The sequence below is a fragment of the Sceloporus occidentalis genome, unplaced genomic scaffold, assembly GCF_023333645.1.
Source record: "Sceloporus occidentalis isolate IW3139 unplaced genomic scaffold, rSceOcc1.0.p SCAF_8, whole genome shotgun sequence".
Lineage (NCBI taxonomy): Eukaryota > Metazoa > Chordata > Lepidosauria > Squamata > Phrynosomatidae > Sceloporus > Sceloporus occidentalis.
The window spans coordinates 54463263-54489815 of NW_028316988.1; the positions used below are offsets into that span (position 1 = coordinate 54463263).

The window sequence follows — 26553 nt, forward strand, 5'->3', positions numbered from 1 at the left end:
CAGGGCTTTCTTGGCAAATTTCTTAAAGAGGGGGTTTGCCATTGCCATCTTCTGAGGCTGAGAGAGTGTGAATGGACCAGGGTCACCCAGTGGGTTTCATGGCTGAGCGGGGATTCAAACCCTGGTCCAGTACTCAAACCACTACTCCACACTACTATCATACAAACACTTACCCAGAAGCAAACTTTAGAGGATACAGTGGCCTTCCTTCCCATCGGATTTGGTATAGAGGCAATGACTAAGACCCCTCTCTCTAAATACAATAGTACATGAGTTGAGGTTTGAAGATTTTAAGTAACAGGGAGGCATAATTCAGTATTAGTATCTTATTGATTGTTCAACTGTATTGTATAATTTTAATGCTGCACCCTCTGTCTGTCAAATACATTAATGACGTGCTCCTCAGTTGTTACAGCTATAACAACATTAGAAATAAATACATCCACCTCCTGCTTGAATCAACAAAGTCATATTCTGTGCAAGTTTTTGGCTGTCTAATGCTAATAAGTTTGATTAATAATAATAATAATAATGTTTGTTTTCTGCTATCTAATGCTAATAGATGTGTACCTCAGTCTCAGCGCATCTGAATTTCTTGCCAGTGCTTTGCAGCAACATAATGCAAGCCTTACAAGATTTACAGAAAAGCATCCAAAATCCGAAGGCCCAGAGGAAGAGTTTTACATTCTGCAGTGCTGCAATGAATTGTTTTTAAGGGTTTTAACTGTGTCCAGTGCCATCTTTGTGGGCTTCCAAGGCTGCGTCTGCACTACAGATAGAACCCAGTTTGAACCCCACTTTGGCTGCCATGGTTCCATCCAATGGGATCCTGGGAGATTTGTATTTTGTCGTGGCACCAGAGCTCTCTGACAAAGAAGCTAAAGCTCACAAAACTGCAAAGCCCAGAATTGATGTGCGGACGGCAGCTAAGGTGGCGACAAAATGTATTTTGTATATAGCTATGGACAAAACATACCTGTGTGCGTATTATACATATTCAATTTGCATCACTAACTGTTCACACACATACACACCTCTCTCTGTGTGTGTGTGTGTGTGTGTGTGTATATATATATATGCATTTTGTCACCACTTTAACTGCATGCACATATATATATATATATATATATATATACATTATACTTTTTATATATATATAGAGAGAGAGAGAGACGTATGTGTGTGTGTGTGTGCATGGCAGTTAATGAGCTGTAAATATAGATATATGCATTTTGTCACCACTTTAGCTGCCCTGCACACACACACACACACACACACACACATATATATATATATATATATTAGAGAGACGTGTGTGTGTGTGTGTGTGAACAGTTAAAGTGGTGTAAACATACATATGTGTGTGTGTGCATTTTGTCCTTTTAACTGCTATGCACACATAAAGATATGTAATATACTATATTATATATTGCAATATACATTATTTAGACTGACAGACATATATCTGTGTCTAATGTTATGTCTATGTCCCTTTAATTGTTTCCTGCCAAGCCCCGCCCCTCCGCTGTGGCTCCGCCCAGCGGCCTCCGCGTGACAAAACACCGCCCCCTTTATTTTGCAATTATTACAAGGCTCCACGTGACTCGTGTTATGGGCCTTGCCTGAACTCAGCATTTTCTTTCGCCGGGTTTAATTATTTGTTTGACGGCCGTCGCCGCCCCCGGGTTGAGAGAGTCTATGGAAGGGCAGCATTTTTGAGGAGAGGGTCACGCGGCCTTCTCTGCAGCCTCTTCCTGGATGCTTTAGCTTGTAATCCTGAGGGGAAAGACTGCATGAATAACCCAGTTTGAATTTAGCCCTGCATTAATGTCATTGGATTCTGGGAAGTGTAGTTTTTCTGAGGCATTGGGCCTTCTCTGTCAGAGAAAGCTCTGGGGCCACAATAAACTGCAAATCCCAGGATTCCCTGGCCTTGAGCCAAGGCAGTTCAAGTGATCCCAAAGTGGATTATTTCTGCAGTGGGGCCTAGGGTTCATATACATCTTGTCCGCAGGGCCTAAAGATATACCCAGTATTTAGTAGTATACGCATTTACACTCATCCCTCCATATTTGCCTATTTGATTAATATGTATGTTCTCTCTAGGAGTCTCTAGGTCCTCCAGTGCAACTCTATGGTCAACTTTGACTGAACGTTGCACTAAAAGACCTAGAGATTCTTCCTAGAGAGGACTCTACTAGGCCTCTGTAGCTCCTCCAGCGCAGTTCTATGGCCAGTGTCTGTCGGACATTGACCACAGAGTTGCAATGGAGGACCTAGAGATTCCCAGAGAGGCATCCTCTCAGGTTAAAAACCTGGTGTTTATGTTATTTGCGGTTTCCCCCATATTCTCAGGGGTCTTGTGCCCCAACCCTAGAGAACATGGAGGGACAAGTGTATTCAAAAGGGGGTTTATCTCACGAATATCCCGGAAATACGGCGTGATTACGTGGAACCATTTCACACAACGTCGTCGCACAAAACCCGCCATGAAAGTGGTCACAAAGAAGCATTGAGGCACATGGCTTTTACTTTTGGGATTTCAATGAGAATGCATTTTTGATGTCACTTTTTGTTTGCGCAATTGCACCTGGCAATAATTCGCGCAATTACTTGCCATTTCCATAATTATTATTATTATGATCATCATTATTATTAAGATTATTATATAGTCCCTATGCTGGGAGAAAGGCGGGATATAAGGAAAGAAAACAATGTATTATTATTATTATTATTATTATTATTATTATGTCTCTGTTGGGAGAAAGGCAGGATATAAGATATTATTGTTGTTGTTGTTGTTGTTGTTATTATTATTTCATCCCTGTTGGGAGAAAGGCGGGATATAAGAAAATGAAGTTGTTCTTCTTGTTGTTGTAAATAACATTAAAATAAACATTAAACCCTAAAACCGCCCTCCCTCCTCTTTCGGCGGCGGCGGCGGCGGCGTTGGCCTGTGAACCGCAAAGTCGACGGCTGAGCCAGGGCGGCGCTGCGATTGGCTGGCGGCGTCGCGAGGCCCCTCCCCTGGCCCGGCCTCCGCCTCCTCATAGGCCCGGCGTCGCCGCCGCCGCCGCCCAGTCCCTGCTGCGCCCTCTCGCCCGCCGGTTTGCGTCGGACGGTCAGGTGAGGAAGAGGAGAGAAGAGCTGAGAGGAGGCCGCTAGTACCGAAGAAGCCCTCGGCGTCATGGCTCCTCGCCGCCTTCGGGTGCCCCTTGGCTGCGGCTTCGCCCTCTTCGTCTTGGGTGAGAGAAGCCCTTCAAGTCTCGTTTGAAAGCGGGTTCGGGATTCGAACTCAGGTCCCAGTCCAAAGCTGGGTTTTAGCTGCTCCTGCAAAGAAAGGCCGTCAAAGGGGTCAGAAAGCGGGTCTCCTTGGGAGGAAGCCCTTGTTCTGGCCGCACTTGGGCTCCTTCGGTGGGTTCTGTCCTCCTGGCAACATCGTCCCTGCAAGGCTTCAGACGGAGGCCGGGGGCCCTTCCTGGGTCCGTTCCGACTCAGGCAGAGCCTTGGAGCAGGGCCTGGGTTCGGATCCTGGAGAGCGGAGGCCTTCTTCAGAGGCGCCCATGCTGCCAGTCCCTGAAGAAGGCCCAGGGCTCAGCCATGCTCTCGGCCACCAGCCTTGCCTTCGGGCCGCCAGCTGACAGCCTGCCTGCCTGCCTGCCTGCCTGCCCGCCCCAGGGGCTGCTTGGGAAGTTCTTTCCGAGGGACAGGGCCTTCATGGCGACCCTCCGGCCGGCCAGCCTGCCTTGGGCCTCCTGGGCAAGGTTGGCTCAGAGGGGCTTTGCCATTGCCTTGCTGCTCTCCAGAGCTGTAGCCCCACACTTGGCACTGCTCTTAGGGCCCCTTGAAGGCACACAAGAGACACAGAGCTGGAAGAGAGCCCCCCAAGAAGGGCCCTGATCCAGCCCAGCCCCCTCTCCAGCAAAGCCTCCCCTGGACAGATGGCCATCCAGCCTCTGCTTCAAGGCCTCCAGAGGAGGAGACGCCATCGCTCTCCAAGGGAGCGCCTTTATCATGGTTGAACCCAGGTCTCCAGAGGCATAGGCCAGCCTTCAAACCACTACAACGGATCTTAAGCCTACCATGGACTCCTTCCACCTCCCAGTGCTTTACAAATGAGTTGCTTTCTGCAGCTCCAAGGTCTTGACTTTGGCTTATGCCAAGCCTGCCATAGGAGTTCCTTGACAGGATTTAAGTCAGAGGAGGCTTGCCATGGCCTTCCTCTGAAAACAGCTTTTGGCATTCCTTGCTGGTGCCATACCTTCTGGGAATCAACGATCAAACAAAAATGAAAAACCCAGACCCTCTGAGTTAGTCCAATCTACGCCACACTTGCTCTCAGTTTTAAAAAGCCTACAATTGTTATTGTGATGTCTCTTGTGAGCCCCTTTTTTGGGACAAAGGAGGCAAAGAAATGAAATGAATCAATAATATAGCTTAGCTGTTGCAGCTGATTTTTGTTAGAGCGATGGAACTGTAATTCAGACCTTTGGACATGAGTCTGTCCTTCGCTGAAAGGCTTCAGAGGAGCCTTTGTACCCAACAGCATCCTCATAGATTGCACAAAGAAGGTCTGCCATTGTTGCCAATCCCAGAAAGAAAGATAGAAGTCCAAATCCTTCATAGGCTCAGTAGAGAACAGGACACTTTTTCCATGCTTACTAAGCCTATGACTCTTAACGTTGTGCTTTCTCTTAAACAAAAGTAAAAGTTGGTGCTTTCATTTCCTAAACCTCAAGTTATATATACAAAGTTTCCTTTCTGTTACTTGGCTGAGAAGTTGCTTTTTTTCCCTCGAAAGGTGAAATACGACTAGTCAGTAGTTTCTTACAACGATCTTGGACTGGAATTTCCAGTCCTAAAGCAAAAAGGTCTAACAGGATTGCTATATCTTCCTACATAAGTCATTGCTCAAAAAGAAACAAACTCTTTTTCCCCCTTGCTGTAATGTCAGCTTGGCCAGAAATATTATTCAGGGCCTCCTGATAGCAGTCGTCCCTTTGCATCATGCCTCCCATGTCTGTAACATGAGAGAATACTGACCAACGTTTTCTCTTTTGTAAGAAATACTCAGAAAGTATGAAACGCTTACTCTATGTTCCTTGACATAAACGCTTTGAAAGTTGCTCTTCATGTATTGTATGTGACATTTGCATTTTTAATATTAAGAGTGCTTGAGAAGTATATGAAGCAGTGTGTTGTGCTCAAGGAATGGCAAGAGCAGTTTGTTCTAGGCCAAATGTTTAAAACAAACTGTGGCTTTGCTTCCAGAATGCTAATTGTAACCCTCTAATATAGTATGAAACTTCGTTCCGGTAGTTAGTAAAACTTGAAGTGTTTGCAGTAGATGTGTCCCTGGACTGACCTCTTTAAAAGGATCTTTGGGGCCAGAGGCAGCAATAACACGGAAAGAATAGGAATAGGTTCCTGAACCACAAAACGAAAAGCAGTTCAGTGTGAGCACAAGCCCTTCTAGTTACACAAAGGAGGAAAAGGAGAGCTGGCTAGCCATAAGAAGACATTGCCAAATGAAGCTTCTTTGTCAGAGGCTTTGTTAAATGAGGTGTGCCTGTTATCTGTTGTGTAATACTTTCTGCAGTCATAAATATGAGAAATACAGATGGCCTGCATTCTTCACTTGAACAGTTCTGCTTTTCCATAGGAGAACCCTAAGTAGCTGTGAGAAGGGAACTGGTGAGATGATCTGGCCCTGAAGTGTTTCCTATAGGTCTCCAGCGTGGACTCTTGATACCAAGGATTTTTCCTCTCCAACTCACCTACACATACTGTGACCCTTTAAGCTACTTTTTCCCACTGGAGTTCTTTAATCCCTTCTCCGGAAGGAAGGAAGGAAGGACTTACCTTCTTAGACACTTTCACACATCTTAGCAAGCACAAGCAAAAGTAGAGGAAGATAAATATGATCAGGTGATGTGGCCAAAATCTTCCGGAGACTCACTTGACTGCTGGCAGTGGATAAAAGGGGAATTAAAAACCCTCCCTTGGAAGGGAGTTTCAGAGTTGTGATGCAGAGTATAGATTAAGTCCTCCCAAATGTCCCCAGCACCCGAATTCCATGAGGCAACCGAATACGTAAAGCGGCCCCTGCTAATTATCTTGCATTTCAGAGAGGCTCAGATCGATGAAGGTAGTCTTTCAGATATCTTGACCATAAGCTGTTTAGGATTTTCTAGGTCAAGTCCAGCACTTTGAATAGACTTGGAAGCCAGTGTGATGGTGTCAAAGATCTCTTTGCGTTCCCACATCCTCTCCATTGTGTTCTGTTGGAATTAGGAGGCAGAGGCCAGTGTGGTGTAGTAGTGGTTTGAGGGACTAGGACAGTGATGGCGAACCTATGGCATGCGTGCCAGAGGTGGCACTCAGAGCCATCTCTGTGGGCACATGTGCCATTGCCCCAGCACAGAGTTTGTTACTAGAAAGCCAGAGGGACACAGCACTTTGCAATAAATAAGTGGGTCTTGGGTTGCAGCTTGGGCACTCGGCCGCTAAAAGGTTCACCATCATTGGACTAAGAGTTTAAATCCCTCTTCAGCCACAGGGATTCTTGGGCAGGTCACATTCTCTCAGGCTTAGAAGATGGCAAGCCACCTGAAAAATCTTTTCAAGAAGACCCTATGATAGGGTTGCCCTAAGTTGGAGACAACTGAGTCCCATCTCACCGACGTTTAGTAGAAAAATTCCCTGGAGGCAGAAAGCCACTGCTTGAACTATGGCTTACGTTTTTGCTGTAAACTTCACTGAATGTTTATGACTGCCAAAGGCACGGCAAAAGAAGTATTGCTGTCTTGGTGGTTCACCTGAACATAGAGTGGTAAATAAGATAGTGGCCTGCAGACAATCGCAGTGGAACAGGTTAGCGTTGAACAATGTAACTTACTGCTGTTTGCAATGATATGCTGACTCCTAACTTTATTTGAAATAAACGTGATCAGAAATGTTAGAAGTATTAAGCTAACTAGGCAACATGAATGGAACCGGAGTGCTTTTAACATTGTCTTACAAGCAAACAATATTCTAGTTCTTTTTCAGACCAATGCTTTGGATGTAGAGGTGAAAGATGATGATAATGTTACATGTCTGTTTGCACAATGGAAGATGAACATCTCAATAAAATATGAATCTGAAGGGAATGAATATGTAAGTATTGGTATTTCTTCCACTCTGGCTTTTAGAGTTTTACCATCTATTCCAAGATAGCTTATTATGTACTTTGTTGTGAATATTTAACAATATGTTTTTAATTTATTGTACGGTGCTTTGAGTTCCAAACTGGGGGAAAAGCTGGATAGAAATAGTAACCTAAGCATATTGAGGGACATCTACTTGCTATGATAGTTTCTGACTAGAGTGGGTATCTAAATATAAATCCTCCTAGTCTTAGTTGAACTTCCCAGTCATTATATCACACTGGCTGTTTTATGTCTTTGGAAAACTTTAATGCCTATAGTTCTACTTGAAAGGAATTTAAAACCAATGCATTAAATAGACTTGACCTTAGGTTATAAGGATCTCCCAAAATGAAGCAAAGTAAATAGCTGTGTGAGAATTTCCTTCCAAAACTAAAATATAACATGTTAATGGCACTTTCATGAATCTGATATGTATCTCCTTTAAGTAATGTTCAATAACTTTTGTCTTCATTTTTCAGAAAAATGTAGCTTTTATGCTCCCCACAGAAGTGAGGTATGATGGAAGCACTTGTGGCAATGAAACATATGGCCCAGTATTAGCTTTGGAGTTTGAAGAAGGCCATTCGTGGGTTATCAGCTTCACTAAAACATCAAACACCTACCAAGGAATAATTTCCTTTACCTATAATACCAATGATACTAAGCTATTTCCAGATGCCAAAAGGAAAGGTAAGCAGTGGATTCCAAGTTGCTTTTGCCATAGCTGTTTCCAGTACTGGAGCTTTTCTTATGGCTGTTTGGTAGGATTACTGTCCTTTCCCTACATTAAATGCATCTTGCATAGTACCATCTTGTTTCAGTTTGTTGGCTTTTAGCCACTGTTCATATTTTTCTTTATTTGTGTATTGTTTCGGTAAACCATTGCTGAAAATATTAATAATACTGTTTTTAAAAAAATTAAATCCTAAAATTCTCAGTCTACATAATCCATATGCATTTGCACCAAACTAATTTGCACAGTTCATTTGTTTAGTTCTTGTCAGGAATTAATGCAGATACTGAATCTGTGACTCCTTCCATGGGAGCACAAGTTTCAGAGACATCAGAAGACATTTTCCACGCCCTTCTGTTCTTTCTTTCCCTGTTCCTGTGGCATCTGTATCTTATTTGTCTACTAATGCTTTTGCTTCATGCCTGCATAATTGCAGCCTACATGAAGCTCTAGCTAAGATGGTCATGCTGCCTTGATCCCCTAAGACAAAACAGTATCATCTTGGACTCACCCAAGATAGAATCTGCCTGCTTCAGAGATGTGTGGGCATCTCTTAAAGGTATTAGGTGTTTAGCCTTATAATCCATTTTATGTAATTTTTGTTCTTGGTACTCTTAATTGCTCTGTTCCCTGAAGTGGGTAAGATATAATTAGACTGACCAGGCAAAAGAGAACTTGAGTTTCAAACTATCTACAAATACCCTTCATATTTAAAGATCTAAGGCCCTGTACAGACAGGCCAAAATAAAGCTGCTTCGGGTCACTTTAGACTGGAGCATGGCTTTGGTGCGGCTTCCAGATTCTTAGGATGCATGCATCATTTAAACAGCATACCTCCAAAGTGACCCAAAGCAGCTTTATTTTGGCCAGTCTATATGGGCCCTAAGTAAGGCTTAAGAGTTCCTATACCAGGAGAAAACTGGGATATAAATAATAGGGAGAATGTAAAAGATAACAAACCAGAGCTTTATAAAGTCTGTATTTTAATATAATATTGATCTAGCTATATACTAATGGTGTAGTTTATAATGAGGCCTATAGAGCCCTACAGACAGGCCAAAATAAAGTTGTTTCGGGTCACTTTGGAGTATGCTGTTTAAATGCTGCATGAATCCTAAGAGGCTGGAAGCTGCACCAAAGCAATGCTCCAGTCCTAAGGACTGGAGCACAGATGGGCAAAAATGTGGCGTGGCGGCGGCGGTACTAGGATTAGGGAGCGTGCACCATGCAGACGCTCCCTAACCCTAGTACGTACTCTGTACGTCAAAATGGCAGCACCCTGTACCACCATTTTGACACAACAGACACTTAGCGTCCACACGTCATGGTGCACTTGTGACGTCACGAGTGCGCCATTTGTGCACTTAGGCATCGCAAGCACGATGGAAAAGGAACCCGCTTTTTGCAGGTTCTTTTTCCGCCGGCTGGAAACCGTGTGGTTTATCCAGTGCGGCTTCCCACCAGCAGAAAAGGAGGCAGCGGCAAACTGCCCTTTTTTGGGCGGACTGTATCCCGCCATAGATACCGTCTTAGAGGCACAGTTTGTAACCTTGTACAAAATAAATTTTCTTATCCTATAGCGCAGCCCATTTCTGTTTTGAGCAAGGGTGTCATCACCCAGAACTATGACACATTGTAGCAGATATTATTGCATGCATCTGAGGAAGTAGATCAAGTCTACGAAAGCTTATGCAACAGCTTCTTTCACACAGTCTCAAAAGTGCTAAATCTCAAAAGTGCTACAAGTTACATTTGCATACTGATATTTCAGAGAAACACAGCTGTGTCTCTGAATTCTATGATATATTGATTAGTCATCATGTGGAATATGAGCTTTTTGTCACAAGGTATATTCTCCTGGACTTAATGGTGGTTCTTTTCAAGAATTTGAGAATGGCAACCTCTTATTTCAAAGAGTTGTAAAATGTCTGCCTTGCAAATAAAACAAGAGCAAAGCTTTCCCTGCCCCCATCCCCAGCTTGATACTGTTGGTTTAAAAATAGTCTCAACAGAAAGTAATCTTTAGCTGTCTATATTTCTAACTGTATGCAAACAGTACTAGGAGAAAGGATATAGGAATTACTGCATTGTGTGTGAAATACATCAAGGGGCTGCAATATTCACAAGCATCACTTTGCAATTTTGAAACATCTTGTATTGTTCACAGGACCAATTACCATTGCTGTAAAGTATCCTGTGCAGCCAGTTAAACTATATACAGTTTTCAGTTGTCATGATATGGAGTCTGTTGAATCTGACAATATTACGCAAGAGATCTGGAATGTCACTCTGCAGACGTTTCTTGAGGATGGCTCCTTAAGTAGCAAGAGTGAGTATCTTCTGCAAGAATTTGTCTCTAACATTTTCAAAACTACTAAAAAGCTCTAATAGTTAATGTGGTCAACTTATATATTTTGATAACTTATGATACTCTGTCTAGTAGTACAGATCTGATTTGAAAACTACTAAGATTGAGTCTTCCTTCTAGAAACCCAGTAGTACCATTTTCTGTTATCTTGTTTCAACAAATTAATACCTGCCATGATTAGAGTTTTGAATACATGTGGGGTTTTTCCTTTGGTATTATCAATTCTGGACTCTGTGACCTTGTTGGTAATTGACTTATGCCAGTTGTCTCATTTTCTGTATAAACTAGAATCTTATATGTATGGGAGAAGCTATGCTAATAAGTAAGCTTTTCGTATTGAAGAACAAGAGCATTTAAAAATACTAAAAACCATTGCTGCTAACATGTGCATTTCTCTTTTTCAGAGACTGTATGTGATATAGATACTATGCCTACCACCACCACCACTACCACCACCACCACCACGCCAGAGACTACCACCACACAAGTAACTACAAATACCACCACTGTGCCTACGACCACTACAGTTACATTCCCTCCTTTACCCACCCTTCAGCCAATAGAAAGGCCTGCCACAGGAAGTTATTCTCTTACCAATAATACTGTAGTCTGTCTTCTGGCGACCATGGCTCTGCAGCTGAACATCTCTCAAAAGGTTCATATATAGTAATTGTTTTATTTGGAGCATGTAGCTAACAAAACAAAACATGAATTGCTAAGGAATGCATTAAAAATATGAACTATTTAACACTGGTGACAAAGCAAGAAAATCGGACTAAAGCCACAGAAAAGTTAACATTTTAAAGTGGTTGCATAAAGTAAACAAAGGGTGTTTTTCCCTTAGCTGTAACTGCTGGCTTGTATGGTCTGAAGTATGACTGGGGAAAGAGGGGGGGAACCATGTCTTGTGTCATAGGCCCTTATCACGTGGAAGCTTACCATTGGTAAAACGTTCCTGAAGCGTGAAGGTGTGATAGCCGGTTTTGCTTCTAAATTGTCATTGAGGCATCTTGCTTCTCTCCCGTCTCCAAAGCGTTCACAGAGCCGCCATTTCTTCAATAACACAAGTTCCTTTATCGACGGGAGAGAAGCGGGACACCTCAATGACGCTTCAGAAGCGTGACCAGTTGTCACCCCTCCACACTTCTGGAGCGTTTTGCCAGCAATTTAATTACTATTTAATTAGGGTAAGTGCCTCCGTGTGATAATCCTCATAAATGTAACTGTAAAAATGCCTCTAAAAAGGGTATCCACAGCTTAATCTACATCAGCAAAATAATCCAGATCCAGTACAGAGTATTTTGCCCAGATTTCACTCCATTTACACCACACTGATTCTAATCCAGACTCAAATTGTATTGATTGCCACACATCCCTCCTAGCTGAATTCAAATCAATACAAAATGGTATTTCTTTCCATGGCTTGTTTTGCTTCCCAGCGTACATAAACCTACCAATGAATAGCCTTTTTTTAGCAGTCTTACCATCCACTTTGCACTCTTACTGGATAATGGTTCCCCCATCCAATCCACTTCCTCCCTTTGTGAGTGACTGAGGAAATTTTAAATGTCTCCTGACACAGGCAACCCCAAGGAGAAGGAGAAACAAAAAATGTTTCTTCGCTTGCTTCCTATTCCACTCCTAATCCTTAACTGAATTAAAATCGGTGTCTACAGAACAAGCTCCCCTTCCTCTTCCTCCTCAGTATGATGTTTGGCTTGTGCTGCTTCTCCAGCCCCCCTCCACTCTCTGCCCCCCTTTCTAAGTGGTTCTGGCAGCCAGGACTTTTCCGAAGCAGGGAAAGCAACTCCTGGGCTTGATGTGCAATGGAAGCAGACTTTCGATTTGGATCTGTGCCAGAGATTGTTTTTGTTCTTTGGGAAGATCCACCATGGAAGAGCAAAAGGTGGTGAAACACTTGCCAGGTGGAGGATGCCACTTGCCAATCCTGACCCCCAACTACCCCACCCCCTGATATCACACCTATCTGGCGGCGTACAAAACACCAGGCGAAAAACATTTCTTCCTGGAAACTGCAGAGTAAAAAATGTATTAAAGCCTAAAAGAAGTGCTTTCACTGTGAAAACAATTGTACATCATGTGTTCCAACAGCACTGGAGATGGAGTAGAGGTTTTTTTGCTCTTGTGGATCCAGCCCTAATTTGGACAGTAGGCTTTTCCTCCTGATATGTCACAATTGTAGCTGCATATCTCACCTGTAGAGGGAGCCTAAGCTTCTTAGAGTTGATACTGCTTTCTGCTGTTCAATTCATACTTAAATAGTAGTAGCAAATGGTATCAGCTTTTACATGACCAGAAAATTCTCTTTTTTAAAAATACTTTCAGGTTCCTCTGGTAATTAACTACAATCCAAACACCACTGTCGCTAGTGGTAGCTGTGGCAGTTCAGTTTCTGTACTCACATTGACTGATGGCAGCTGCAGGGTTGAATTTGTCTTTGCTGTTGTAAGTATCTCTCTATTGTGTACATGCATGTGTTAGGCTGATCAGAGAAAGGGGGCCATAGAGACCATCTGGAGGTTGTAGGAAGGAGGAAGTTGCAGTTCGTTGCTGCTTTGGACCTCCGTTTAACCAGTGGGACTCTGCTCTTTGCTGGACCAAGGCACTGCCCACCAGATAGCACAGCTGCCTCACCTGTCAGACATAAATACAGGACTCTTAGGGTACATGAGGGTGAGGGCATGTCCTTTTGCATGACAGAGGCAATGGTTTCACCTGCCTGTATATTATATTGTATTGTTTTTAATAGCTATTGCCTTGTCTGCAATTGTAATGTCAGATTCTTCACTCTTTACTGCCAGTAGTGGCCTATAGATAGAGCCTGGATCTTCATACCAAAATAGACATTTTCTTAAAAGGCATTTCATTTGCATATGTAACTTGGTGATTTAATTCCTCTTACACAGAAAAACACAAGTGCTGAAACATTTTTTCTGAGAGAAGTGAACATCACTATTATTGAATCTCGGAATGGTAAGATTTCTTGTAAACAGTTAAGTAGGACTTCTGTTTGGCTTCTAATTAATAACTTCTCAATTCACTTTGATTGTGTCTTTCTATGTTTATGTTAGCTAGGGCTGAACCAAAAAAAGTCAATGTCAGACTTGAATTTACAGTTTCTAGGTGTTCGAAAATGGGAAATAGATGTGAGTGTTGGGGGGGGGCACAATAATCCCAATTCCCCCTATGAAGAGGTGATTACCATTTATTGTCTGCCATCATCTGTGCTATAACAGTAGCAAAAGAACTCTTTACCTCATTCAGCCATAATGAATAGATTTCTCATCAATGTAACAAGCACTACAAAAGGGGTGGGAATACAGTATATATTCGTGTATAAGTTGAGAAATTTTAGTCCAAAAGTGATTAAGAAAACTGGGTTGATTTATCCATTGGTCAATGTACCTTAATTCTTATCAAAAAAGGAACCATCCCCTTCTCTGAGTAGAGTGGCAAAAGATGAGAGCTTAGTCCATCCTGGGAGAACCTAAAAGAAGCACCAATCTTCTCTGTACTGCGGTGGCATTTCTGGCCTTTTTAAATGTCTGAGTGGGAAAATGGCAGTGGCAGTTTTTGACACTTCCTCTCAAAACACTGAGAATGTAGAGGATGTCAGTGCTTCTTTTAGGTTCTCTTGGGATAGACTAAGCTCTCACCTTTCACCATTCTGCTCAGAGAAGGGGATTCCAGTGATAAGGAATTGGGCTTTGAATAAGACATTTGTGCATGTTTGCCAGCTTCTCTAGGATAAAATCAGGCAATGTTATCACATGAGAGTTAAAGGATGTAATCACTGCTAATGTAGTTGCCATTTTCTTTGCTTAGCCTTTAAATCTTTTTTGACATGTGTGTGTTTTCTTAGCCCCACCTGTGCCTGGTCACTTCCCCCCCACATCACACAGCTGCCATTTACTGTAGTTTCCTCCTTATCCATCCAAACTTTAGGGGGAGTACAAACAATTATGTCTGCCTGAAGTTTGTAGGTTCTTTTGCATTGTTTTCCTTTGCTTTGCCTTTTACATCCTTTGTTACATGCCCCTAAATTTTATCCTCAACATATCCACGGGTCTTATCAAAATCCATAATTTTGGCCCTTGCCCTTAACTACACATGAGGTCAACTTATACACAAGTATACATAGTAAGTGCTATCTGAAACGGTGTCCTGGATTCTCTTTCTTGCATTCACACAGAGTTAACAAGGTCCTTTGCTATCCAAAAAGGGTGGAGAAAGACATTTTACTACCATCTGAGGCTAAACTAACAATTGGCGTGGTTTAAAATTCAGTTTAGGTCTCCTCATGATGTACTGGAAACCTTAAAAGCAATTAGCTTAAAATAAATGATCATGAACACAGTTATGACTACACTTACTCTGGTAGTGATTTCAAAAATAAAGTGTGGCTTAAACTACTACAAGCAAGCTTCATATGAAACTGCTTCTTTCTCTTTAGCGACACTTAGTGCTGCAAATCGAAGTCTCAATTATTGGGAAGCATCTCTTGGCAGTTCATATATGTGCCAAAAAGAGGAAACTCTCATTGTGACTCCTGGATATAAAATGAATATCTTCGACTTAAAGATTCAGCCTTTTGATGTAAAAGACAACCAGTATGCTGCAGGTAAGAAAACCTCCTGTGAGGCAGATTTCAGGAGCATTTGAATTTAAAGGTTGAAATTAAGTAGCAATGAAACCTTTTGGACATCAGCTAGCTGTTTTAGTTGGTCAAAAGTGATTTTCTGACCTCAGAAATTAGACAGAGTTTTGTCCTATTGTGTTGTAATTGCATTCTGCACAATAGCTGAATGGCAACTGAGCTGGAAATGCAGACTCACAAAGGCTATCTGGAACTACTGCTAGGAATGTATAGTCTGTGCCAGTGGGTTTAGTTTTGTACCCACCAAAGACTTGATCTAGAAGATGAGGCATGGCCCTCTTCTAGTTGCAATTCTCATATGTGTGACCTCATGCAAGAACTAAACTCTGCAGTCAGTCAGCTGACAGAATCTTTTTATTTCAGTAGTATAATATCAACTGGGTTTGCTTTTGTTTGTACTTGCATACTGTACAAACAGTGGGTCTTAAGGCTATGAAACAAAATTCTGTTTAAAAAAAGGTTGGTTTTATAGGGGGACAAATGAATTGTAAAAGAATAAGATAGCAAATGAAGCACATATCCTGCTGTAAACAATGGCAGATTCTCCTATGTGACTATTAGAAATGGATACCAGTCAGCTTGCAAAAGCTTTGAGTCCACTACTTAAGGCATGAACTGACTGCTAAAGTAACGGCATTGGTTATTTCTAAGCACGTCCAGCTTTATTTTCACCCACATTTGAGTTGCATCCTTTAAATTTGTTACTACTGTCAGAAGATTTTAGTTGGATTTGATCAAGGGAAGAACAACAAATATGCAGCATAAGAGCCCTCCCAGCAAAAAATAAATAAAATAAAATAATAGAGAGATAATTGAGTTTTCTGTAAGGTAAAATACACAACTGTGCTTTAGAAAAAAAACATGGTTAAGCATAACATTTGGTGGGGATTAATTCCTGATTACATCTTTTTTTTAATAATTCAATAAAGGGGACACAAGCTACAGTGGGTCTCATGGGGAAATGGCATTACTTTTCAGACCCATTGAAGTTACTGCTGGATTAGATGAACATGTGTTCCATTACTGAAAGAGAATTAATCTGTAACTAACATACACCCTTTGTCTAAACCAGGGGTGGGCAAAGTGCAGTCCATGGGCCACATTAGGCTGTACACCCCCAAGCCTCTGGAGACCCTGCCCTGCAAAAGCTGAGAGACCCTCACAACTTAAAATAACCACTATCAGTTGTCTGCTGCGGCAACCAAGACACTTTCACAGCTTCTTACCCCTCCTTTCACCCCCTTACTGTAGTTCCTCCCTGTCTGTGCTCCCTCAACTCCCAGAAGCAATCTTGCCACCCCTCCTTCCATCAGTTCTTGCTTGAATTTGTGCTTTAAATCCTCTTTGTTTAACCTTTCAACAAAAATCTTGTTGGTCCCTCCCAACGCTCCCATTTCTCCTTCCTGAAAAGGTAATAGTCAGAATTTAATTGTTTTAATGCGACTCCCCTCCCCAATACCTAAATGTGAGCTCCAGTCCCACTGCAGTTGCCCACCCTTGGCCCAAACTGTTGGGATGGTTTTATCACTAATCCGTTGTGACATGCTCCTGGTTTTATAGCAAAATCATATAAATTGAGTTACCTAAAGTCTCTTTCTTGTCATTCTGTCTTGTCATGTCATGACCATTCAGCCCTGTCAAACAAGATGCTAGATGCTAGAGCTTGGGTTTTTAATTCTTGCCTCTGTAATTCTGTAGCATTGCTCTTGGCAAACATCTTTTTTCATTGTCGCCACCTTTCTTGTCTACAGCGCAAGAGTGCTTGCTGGATGATGACACCGTTCTAATCCCAATTGTAGTTGGTGCTGCTCTTGCAGGCTTGATTGTGATTATAGTGATTGCTTACATAATTGGGAGAAGAAAAAGCTATGCTGGATATCAAACCTTGTAAATCTAATGACTGTTACCATCAACTCTGGTTGTGATAAAGCACGTGCAAGCTCCTAGATGGAAATGAGACACCTAAAATTCATGATTTCTGTCCTTAAAAATGTGGAGCTGCCCCCCAAAAAATCATGATGAAGAACATACCTCTTCTGAACAAAATATGGATTTGTTAAAATTAACTGGAACAGATTAGAGCATGTGGCAAAACTAACTTAAAGTTAATCTTGCAAATATTTGTATATGATGTAAGTAGGTAACAGTCTGAAAAGGGAATATCTGACTTGACTCAGCTAGAGTATTACAGCAATACAGAAAATCTGGGGTTTGTTCCTGTTGCTTTGTACCTTCCATTGTTTACACCTGAAGGCTAACCTGACCACCTTGGTGACTGTAGCCTACAATTCAAGAACATTTGCTAAGGAGTTTGCAGAGTGATTAGATAGCACTCTTCCAGCTCATGGCACTGAATAATACCTCCTAACAGCCATTTTAGCCCAAGATAAGCCTGAATAATACAGGACAAGGATGTACAAGCATTGCTTTACTGTTACCATTGCAATAGTAACTTGCTTGTAAACTTAAATATTGCCTCATTATGAGATTTGGATGGTTTGGCCAACTGCCATCTGCCAGAAAAAAAGAAGAACCATTTGTTAAGTTTACTTGCCCTTTAAAAATAAAATAAAAGGGAATAAGAGCTTACTAATTCTTTTTAAGTGTCCTTAGTTTGTACAGTAAAGTCTGGATTTACTATTAAAGGCTTTTAGATTTAATTGCTGCCACTGATGCTGCCTTGAAGCTTTTAAATCTGTCCATACTGCTTGTGTGCTGAAGTAGTTGAGAAGCATTTTGATCCATGTACTTGAATGTATAGCCATGCATCTTAAAACATGATTGGTGGTGGACTACTGCCCTTGAAGTGAGCGCCTTCTTGAAGTGTACAGCACCATATAAAGAGATAGAGATCATATCTAAGGTGTAAATTCCCACTGTACAGCTTGGCTGCAAGCAAGTGCCATAAACTAAGTACTACTGCTCAGTTCCCATTTTGTTTCAAAGAACACTGAAGCCATAGTTTCTGCAATAACTAGTGCCCTAAATATAGAAAACTTGCCGCAAAAAATGAGCCACCTCTTTTTTTTGAGATTGAAATTGTCTATGTTCAGAACAGAGAAAGAGATGCTCTAGCCCAAACTGTCTCAAAGGAGATATTTAAATCAAAACTTCATTTGCAACCATCTGAAATCATCTTTTATAGCTTGTATTAGAAAGATTAACAAGATAGTCACCCTCATGCTGCATTTTTCTACTTGCTTTTCTCAAAATACTATTGGCTTGTTGTTCAAAATCACTTTTGAAAAAAATTATCTGAAAACCCTGTTTATGGCCCAGTAATTTGATGATTATGCATGTTTGTTTTTGTGTTGACATGTGCCAGCTTACTGTATTTGTCAATAGCAATTGTCCTTGCACATATGCCATAGTGGATGTTTAGGACAGCCATAGCTTCCCCAAAGTGTTTTAGAAGAGCATGACAAGTGTACACCTTCATTTTGAAGGTATGGCAACACGTCTGCTAAGCACATGAACTTCTCAACTTAAAATCTGTACTATTGCTTCAGAGTAACTGGCTTGTGTAAACACCTGAACATTAATGTCTGCTTTTAACCTGTTGAAACCACTGTCTTTTCCTTTAATTGTATTTCTGCACAGGCACTTGATTTTTGTCTGTACAATGCTTTAATAAAGATTTTTCTCTTCATAAGGAAGCTTGGTCATACTGCTTAATTGAAAGCTTTTCCAGGATTGCTTTTCTAGGACTATAACCCCATAGCAAAATTGGAAGGTCCCCTCCCCCCCCCCCCCCCCGGTCAAAGTTTGGAGTTAATCTAGTTGGGGGGGCTTTTAGGAAGAAGATGTGTCTTCAACACTTTATATGACACCTGGCTTAGGCTTTGAAAGAGGATTACACAAATCTAAGAAGCCTTTCAGTAACTTTTAGGTGTGATGGTATCTGTGTTCAGAGTTCTGTGCCTGAATAATGGGTGCAGGAGAGAGATCAGGGACGGGGCAATGCCCCATAGTCCTGATAGTTGACTTCACAAAAGTATTAATCTACCACTGTTGGAAATAGAATGTTTGACAAGAGGATCTAACCCAGTACAGATATTTCATTTTGGGTCTCTCCATATGTTTTCACCTACAACTCCAATCATCCTGATCACTGAACATGCTTGTTGGAGTTGACAGGAGTTGTGGCACAAAACTTCTTGGAGGAGCACAGGCCAAACCTAGTGAAAGTAGGCCTCTCCTTTGCTTTGGTGTCTGCAATGAAGAAATGTTAAAGAAGTGCATGCTTTGTCACCTAGATGGGAAAGGGGCACAATGATTTTGTCATCTGAAAAGGCAGCTCACCTGCTTAACTGTTCCTGTTACCCTTTTTCCATCCAGCTGAAGATTGCAGCCCAGATGTGGACAACTTCTTTGTGCCCATTGTGGTGGGAGCAGCTCTGGCAGGATTAATTTTGCTGGTTCTTATGGCTTATTTTTTTGGCCGCAAAACTCGTCATTATGTTGGCTATGAGCAGTTTTAAAAGCAATTTGAGCTGAACATTTCCATTTTCCACTGCTGAGGAGTGATATGCATCTGAAGAGTTGGCCGTTGCCATGTACATGTTTAAAAAGAGGCTATTTTTTAAAAAGCTACCTATGTTGGTTTAAAGACAGAAGGTTACTGTATGCTGAGTGGGCTCTTCATTAGAATAAAGTGCCTTGTTGTGAATTCTAATGTAAGCAAAACACACATTTGTAAAGCAGGCCATCGCAATGCCTACACACCGTGTCAGTATTGTGCTCTCTGAGGCCTGGCTCAGTATTAAAGCTGACTTTCCTACAAACCATGATGTCTAAATCGGGAATCAACCATGTGAGCTCACACTTCCTCTTCTCTCATTTCACCATGTTTATCTTGTTTCTGATGCATTTGGTTGCTGCCAGTGTGGGACATGGTTCCCTGGAAAACAAAAAATCCAGTGAGTAGAACTATGGTCTTTTTTTAAAGTCATCTGTACTTATAGCGGGGCTGTGCTTTATGTTGACCATGGTTTGTGTTTGTGCCTATGGAGTGTGAAACTAGGAAAGGGAGGGAAAAACTATCCAAAGACAGGAAGCAGCAGAGCCACACATTCGCTAGTCTGGCTGGTAAAGTGCAAGCCATGGCGTGTAGGGAACTACAGTTAAATTTACACTCATTCAAAACAAAGTACTGTAAAGTGAGTATGCTTTGATTATATTTGAAAGACAAGCTGTGATCTGTTCTGTAGAATTTGATGAACTTGTTTGGGAAGCTCCTTGAGTGCTTTGTGTTTAAAAGGACTTACTCAAACTGTTGGAAAACTGGGATGGTTCTCAGCCAACCTCCATGGTAAACTGGGAGTATATATCCAGAATAAATGATCACATCCTGATTTTGTGAAGTAAGGGCTGCATGTTTTGGGGCACCTCTAGACGCATTTAAAAACATGAGAGCATGGCAACCCTCTGTCCTGCTTCGTCAGCCGCATTGAATGTACTAACTTTTCCAAATGTCTTGTTATGCCTCAGTTTCACCTTCAGCTTTCTGGATCCCCCGTCCCCCAGTCTAAACCTAAGAAGTTTCCCTAGTTGTTGAGATGTTGTACCAGGTGGCATGATATAAATAGGAGGCTGTAGCTTTGTGATGATGGTGAACAGTCTCAAATTTTGCTGTGGAGTGTCTTAAATAATGTGTGCATACAATCACTAGAAATATGATATATTGACTTTTTTAAATGATGTATCTGCATCATTTAAAAAACCAATATCTTAGCATGACATACAGAAACAAGCAGCAATGAATCTTTGGCTTGCTTCTCCCTCTGCTTCATGCCCTCTTGTAGGCCACAGAAGGCACAGAGAAACTGTCACTTTTCATTAGCTGCAGCCTATCAACTGAAGAAGCAAATGCTGGTTAACATTAACTATAGTTATGGTTTCTGAAGCTAACTTATTAAAACTAACCATAATTAAAAGTTAACCACAGTTCGTTGTTCAGATGACATAGGAAGCTGAGGTTAAATGGAAACGGACGCTGCCACAGTTCTCTCCTACAAAGAGGGCAGGAGAGTAAGTCCATGAGTCTAGGTTCATTGTGGCTTATTCTTGCTTGTCTGTGACACATTATAACTTATGGTTTGTGTGCAAAAGCAGCCACTAGTCTGTACTTATGAACCATTTACTGAAAGGGCTGTTTTGGAATCATTCTTGGTGCAAAAGAATAAAATACAAGGTTTTAAATAAATAAAAATACTTTTGGAAACTTTTACTGGAAGAGCCTTCAGTTCTGCAGAGACAGTGTGGCTTTGGGCCGTCACAACGAAGTATTTCAAGACAATAATTAAAAAAAACACTTTAAGACACCTAACCTAATATACTGACTTTTTAAAAAAGTTTTTTTATCTTTACAAAAACAAGGATGTTGTAATATTAAACTCTGGATGGCCATGTATGTAGCTCTGCTCAGAAGCTGAAAGCTGTGAAAATAAAATGGCTTGCTTTATAGTTCAAGCATCTGTGAGGGTGAAGCTTGGTGATTATGGATGGGGAGTCTCTCTCTCACAGGCCTCCCTTAAAAACATTTTCCCCAGGATTGTTTCTAAAACTCTAGCCTCTTGCTTTTTGCAGCATTAATTGTGTCATAGATGACTATCCACTCCTCTCTTTGCAGAATTGATGGGGAAGCCAAATTTTAACCTATCACCCAGGCTGTCTTGGTGTTTTTGGTCTTTATTTTGGTCTTTATTTGAGAGCATGAAAGGAAGAACCTGGAAGTTTATGCACTGATGTAGAGAAATAGGATAACTGTTTTTACATTTGGAGATTTTGACTTGCTGTGGGAGAGTAACATTTTGTAGTCTTTTGAACAATTTTAACACTTTGAAAGTTTTATTTTTGACATGTTCCCTACACCAGCATAGGGGTGGGAGCAGTTGCTGGACCCAAAACGTAATGGGGCCAATTGATCAGATTTCCAGGAACCTTCCAAGGTACCATATTGTTGTTCGGTCTTAATCTTCAATGTGCTGGGTGCCTGACAGAGTTAACACTGCAGTTAACACAGAGAACTGCTTCTAGCAAACCAACAGTCTAAAAGAGATAGTGGAGAAACAGGAAAGGAGAGGTTAAGACTGGAAGGAGAGAATGTAGGTTAGCTTTCCCTAACCTGCTTCCCTCCAAATAGTTTAGCCTTCAACTTTCCTTTGTCCCTGCCAACACAGTTAGTGATCATAAATGCTAGGTGTAGTATTTCAAAGCATTTGGAGAGAATCAGGTTGGTGATGGCTGATGCAATTGCATAAAGCTGGGTCACAGTGGGGGTGAAGATTAAGAGGATAAAGGCTATGCTAAGAACCTGAGTTTTGCAGAGTGATTTAAAGCCATCTGGGCATAGGATACTGTGTCTCTTCAGTATGCATCCCCCATTCTTTCTCTCTTGTGGATCACAGGGGATCCTTCTTGTCCACAGGAAAGGCTCCAAAATCCAGAGTCTTCATTTGAGTTTGGTTCTGTACTAATCCGAAGTAAAAGCCGACTAGTTCCTCTTGGGGCCACAGACATGCCATTCTGATCTCTTTTCAGCTCCCTCACATATTTTATAGCATTCTTTTGTAAACAGTTTGTCTTATCTCCAGGACAATACTAAACCTGCCTCTTCTAGAGGTACTGAATGCTCCACTCTGCTGTACTGAGCCTCCTTTTCACTATCCATACACATCCTACTGGAATCAGAACCCTACCAACTCTAAATCCCAGAATCCATGACTAGCAGAATGAAGTTTCACTTTGGACAAAGGAAAAGTGACTAGTACGGCAGTGCAGAGCCTCTCACCAGAGCTAGTGGTCCACATGGGTTTGGTACTATTATGTGGTCTCTGTGCATATGGGTCTGTGCAGATGTGCAAGTGCACAGGTGAATGCTGAAGAACCATCGTTACAGGTAAGTGACACATCCTTTACCAAGAGCTGACATGCAGTAATTCGTAGCCCAAGAACAATTTCTAGGAATTAAGACATACTGTATTCCATAAATGGCTTCTCTGGAGAAGAAAATCATAAGCTAAATTAAGAACAGCTTGGCAAATGTATCATTTGGGTATCTCCCTTTCCCATTTATCCTTAAACGCTTGCTTTATTCACTAACTTCCTGTCCCTTCCTGTCTTTTTGTGCTTTTTTCCATCTTTCTGCAGCTGAAGAGTGTAAGAGTTCTGACCTGCTCTTTATCATCCCCATCGTGGTGGGTGTGCTGGTTGGCCTCCTTCTCATTGTTGGGTTTGTCTTTTACATGATTGGAAGACGGAAAAAGAGCAGTGGCTACCAAGCTGTATAACCCTTTCTCTGTTGCTGCTTCTGCTGCTCATTTTTTCTATTTGTCTTGCTTTTTCTTGCCTCTTAACAGACACTTTGAGTTCATAATTTTCCAAGAGTAAAAAAGGAAAGAAGGGAAGCAGGGTAGATGTATATGTTCATATGATTGGGCGAGCAAAAGGTTGACCGAGGCAGTCATCTGCTTCAGACTTTGATAAAGTTGCTTTTTGAAAATGTATTTTTCTCTCTGAAGAAAGAAGCATTGGAAAGAATTCTCCTTTCACCAACCTGCCCTTCCACTTCCATGCCTAGAGCCATCCCCAGCTATTGTGGCAGTGGGAAGCAAATAAAAGAAGAGCTTATGAGGCTGTCCTGAAAGCATAAAAGTTTTAAAACTATTGGGAAATGGCACAAAGCTGCAGTGTGACTTTGCTTGTTCAAAGCAGATATTAACTAATGTTTGCTTGACTGTTTATAATTTGACAAGAATTGTGCTCTGGGGAGCTTTGGACTTAAATATCTGGAACAAGATCCCTTCCCTCTCTCCTCTAAATAGGAAAGGAGTTTTGGAACCTATTGGAATTTCAGTACAATGTATGGTGGGACTGGGGAAATGGTGTGTCTAATCTCCTGTTTTAAGAAAAAATAATACCAATAGCATCACTGGACAGGTGTAATACTATTTCCCCACTGCTACCTCTTGCAGTGTATAAACTTAGATATGGGTCTTACATTGCTAATAGCTGTCTATTGCAGATAGGACTTTTTATGTGTAATGGACATTTGAAATTCATCCAGGTCACTAACTCAGCCCAGATGGAGCAGGTAAATCCCGCTGAGATTAGTAATTCAAGAACATGTGTCTAGATTTGAGTCTTTATGCTAAAAGGCCCATTAAACATGGGGTATTGGTCAAACATACTCCTGAAGTATTTATGTTGCATAACTAAAGTGGTCCCATCACAAATATCTTCATAGGCATCATGTAGAACTGGATGTTCTGTTCACATATAAGTATAATTATTCATCCAACTATGCATTATTTTATAATAGGTTTTAGTACAGGCTGAGTCCCTTATCCAGAATTTCAAAATCTGAAATATTCCAAAATTGACCACATGGGTGGTTGAGATAGTGACGCCTCTGCTTTCTGGGGGTTCAGTGTGCACAAACTATGTTTCATGTACAAAATTATTTAAAACAGCATGTATAAAATTACTGTTCACAATTTGACAAAGATTCAAAGCATGAAGCACTCATGGGAGCTTTGGATTTAAATAGCTGGAACAAGATCCCTTCCCTTTCCTCTATGAATAGGAAACAGGTTTTGGAATGTATACGAAAGATAAATGAATTTCATGTGTAGACTCCAAGATACCTCATTATGCATATGCAAATATTCCAAAATCCAAAATACTGAAATTGAAAACAATTTTGGTCCCAAGCACTTTGGGTAAGGGAGACTCAACCTGTATGTCTTCCAACTGTGAAGGTGGAGCCAAGTGGCTCTATCCTGGCCAGCTCCTCATGAAGGAATAGTTGTACTTTCCCTTCCAGAGGAATAGTCAGATGAAAAAACTGAGGGGAAGGACTGACTGACTGACTGTCCCTTGCTAGGTTTCTGTGCTGTGATGTGCATCATGTGTCTGTCTTCCTGCATTGTGTGTGTTGGAGTCACACACATATACACACAGTAATTCAGTCTTATTTTGCTCAAATAATCAAAGGCAATGGGATGGGATGCAAAAGTTCCATGAGCCAGTTTGCTGTAATGGAGTGTTGGACTAGAGAGATCTGGGTTCTGACTTTGGGGCTGACCTACCTCATAGGGTTGTTGATAAGGATAAAGGGAAGGGGGTAGCATAGGTGGAATGTAACAAACTGTTACCTTGGCCCGTAAACCCCCATTGCATCTTCTCAAAGGTTCTTGTCACTCTAGGCATAAGGTGACTAAGACAGAACTACAGTGACAGATGGAACTAAGAAAGCTGTGACAATTACATGGAGAAGGCATGATCTTGCATGCAAAGACAGTGGTGATTTAGCTTTCATTTTAACACATGCCTGCATTGCTTTTCTCAGGTGCAACCGCTGCATAAACAGTTCTGAGTTTGAAAGCTGGGTGTTGGTGGGAGGAATGTTACTTTTAAGCCATGCTTCCTAATCATCACTTTGGTTTCAGCTTTTTCACTCATCAGGGGAAATTGGAAGCATCCAAGAAATGCTACTAAACAGGTTTGATTTTTGTCTTAGAAAACACAGTCTTTTATTAGTACTAGGTTGTAGTACTTGCCTGTTTCCCTGCACTTTTTGACTCACTGTTCTGACAGAGCATCTTGTTCATGGAGGCATCTTCATGACACTTTTTCCCCTGTTGATGGGTGCATTTCACTCATAACCACTCCCCACGGTAGTGCCACTCCCTTCAATGGGTCAGACTCTTTAAGGGAGTGTTGAATTGTCAAGAATTTCTTCCCAAGTTGCCAAATAAGCAAGCACTTTACATGTTCTAGCATGACAGTGAGCATGAGTTACACTTGGTACTTCTTGACAATGTAGAGATTGGTTGCTGAAGATGGTTATATGTCTGTGTTTAAACAATAAAGTTCACTATGACTGCCTAAGTAGACTTTGTGTCAATAATTGTTGAAGCAATGCCAGGCCATCTTTCCAATGCAAGATGTGACTTGTGTATCTGTATCAAATTTGAAGACAGAATTTATACAGATATCCTGAAACCCTATATCCTACTAATTTTTACTCCAGTTATGGCACTGGGAATTGTGGGTCTGTGGCAGATTCAGTATTCTGTTCTCTTAACACAGTGATAGGAATCATGAGTTTTTCCAGATATTGTTGGACCGCAGTTTTCAGAGGCTCATGCCATTAGCTGATAATAAGAAATGTTGGGAATTGCAGTCCAGCAACATCCGGCAGCACATTATTCCCACTCCTACCCTAGTAGTAGCAAGTCCTGTGTCCACTTTTTCCCTTGCTAATAGGTGCTGATGAGCATCAGATCACACACATTTCAACTTCTCCCCAGAGTTTAGAAATGAACTAGTTATAATAACAAATTGTGTATTTTAATCCCTTTTTCCATTAACTAGTTATAATAGCAAATTGTTTCCTTTTAATCCTTTTCCCCAATAACAAGGATAAGTTGCTGTATAAGAAAGTATAGCACCACAACTCACTCAGTGGAGGATAACCTCACTCCTTTTCCAGTTTCCTGAGAAACAAGAAAACAGTTACTTTTTAAAAAGGTAACTATTTCAATTAATTAACACAGAGCCTTGGTACTGTATTTGTAGC

The 26553-nt window shown here is 41.4% G+C and overlaps 1 protein-coding gene across 3 annotated transcripts; it reads left to right on the plus strand.

Annotated features, from left to right (window-relative positions):
- The first annotated feature begins 3121 nt into the window (after window positions 1–3121).
- LAMP2 (lysosome associated membrane protein 2) lies at window positions 3122–25862 on the plus strand. 3 transcript variants are annotated; one of them, XM_089536731.1, is made up of 9 exons: window positions 3122–3245; window positions 7040–7158; window positions 7670–7880; window positions 10091–10252; window positions 10696–10946; window positions 12638–12757; window positions 13219–13285; window positions 14766–14933; window positions 23121–25862. In XM_089536731.1, the coding sequence occupies exons 1-9, from the start codon at window positions 3188–3190 to the stop codon at window positions 23258–23260; spliced, it is 1296 nt and encodes a 431-aa protein (XP_089392857.1). In that variant the 5' UTR covers window positions 3122–3187; the 3' UTR covers window positions 23261–25862. The 3 variants fall into 3 exon arrangements, with proteins under 3 accessions (XP_089392857.1, XP_089392855.1, XP_089392856.1); XM_089536729.1 differs by lacking the exon at window positions 23121–25862 and adding an exon at window positions 19308–21196 and having other exon boundaries at window positions 3124–3245; XM_089536730.1 differs by lacking the exon at window positions 23121–25862 and adding an exon at window positions 16721–18621 and having other exon boundaries at window positions 3124–3245.
- The last annotated feature ends 691 nt before the right edge of the window (window positions 25863–26553 follow it).

Coding starts and splice junctions, on each gene's coding strand:
- LAMP2 (XM_089536729.1), top strand. CDS start 3,188: ATGGCTCCTCGCCGCCTTCGGGTGCCCCTTGGCTGCGGCTTCGCCCTC. Junction 3,246..7,039: donor CTTCGCCCTCTTCGTCTTGG/GTGAGAGAAGCC, acceptor ACAATATTCTAG/TTCTTTTTCAGACCAATGCT. Junction 10,947..12,637: donor AGCTGAACATCTCTCAAAAG/GTTCATATATAG, acceptor AAATACTTTCAG/GTTCCTCTGGTAATTAACTA.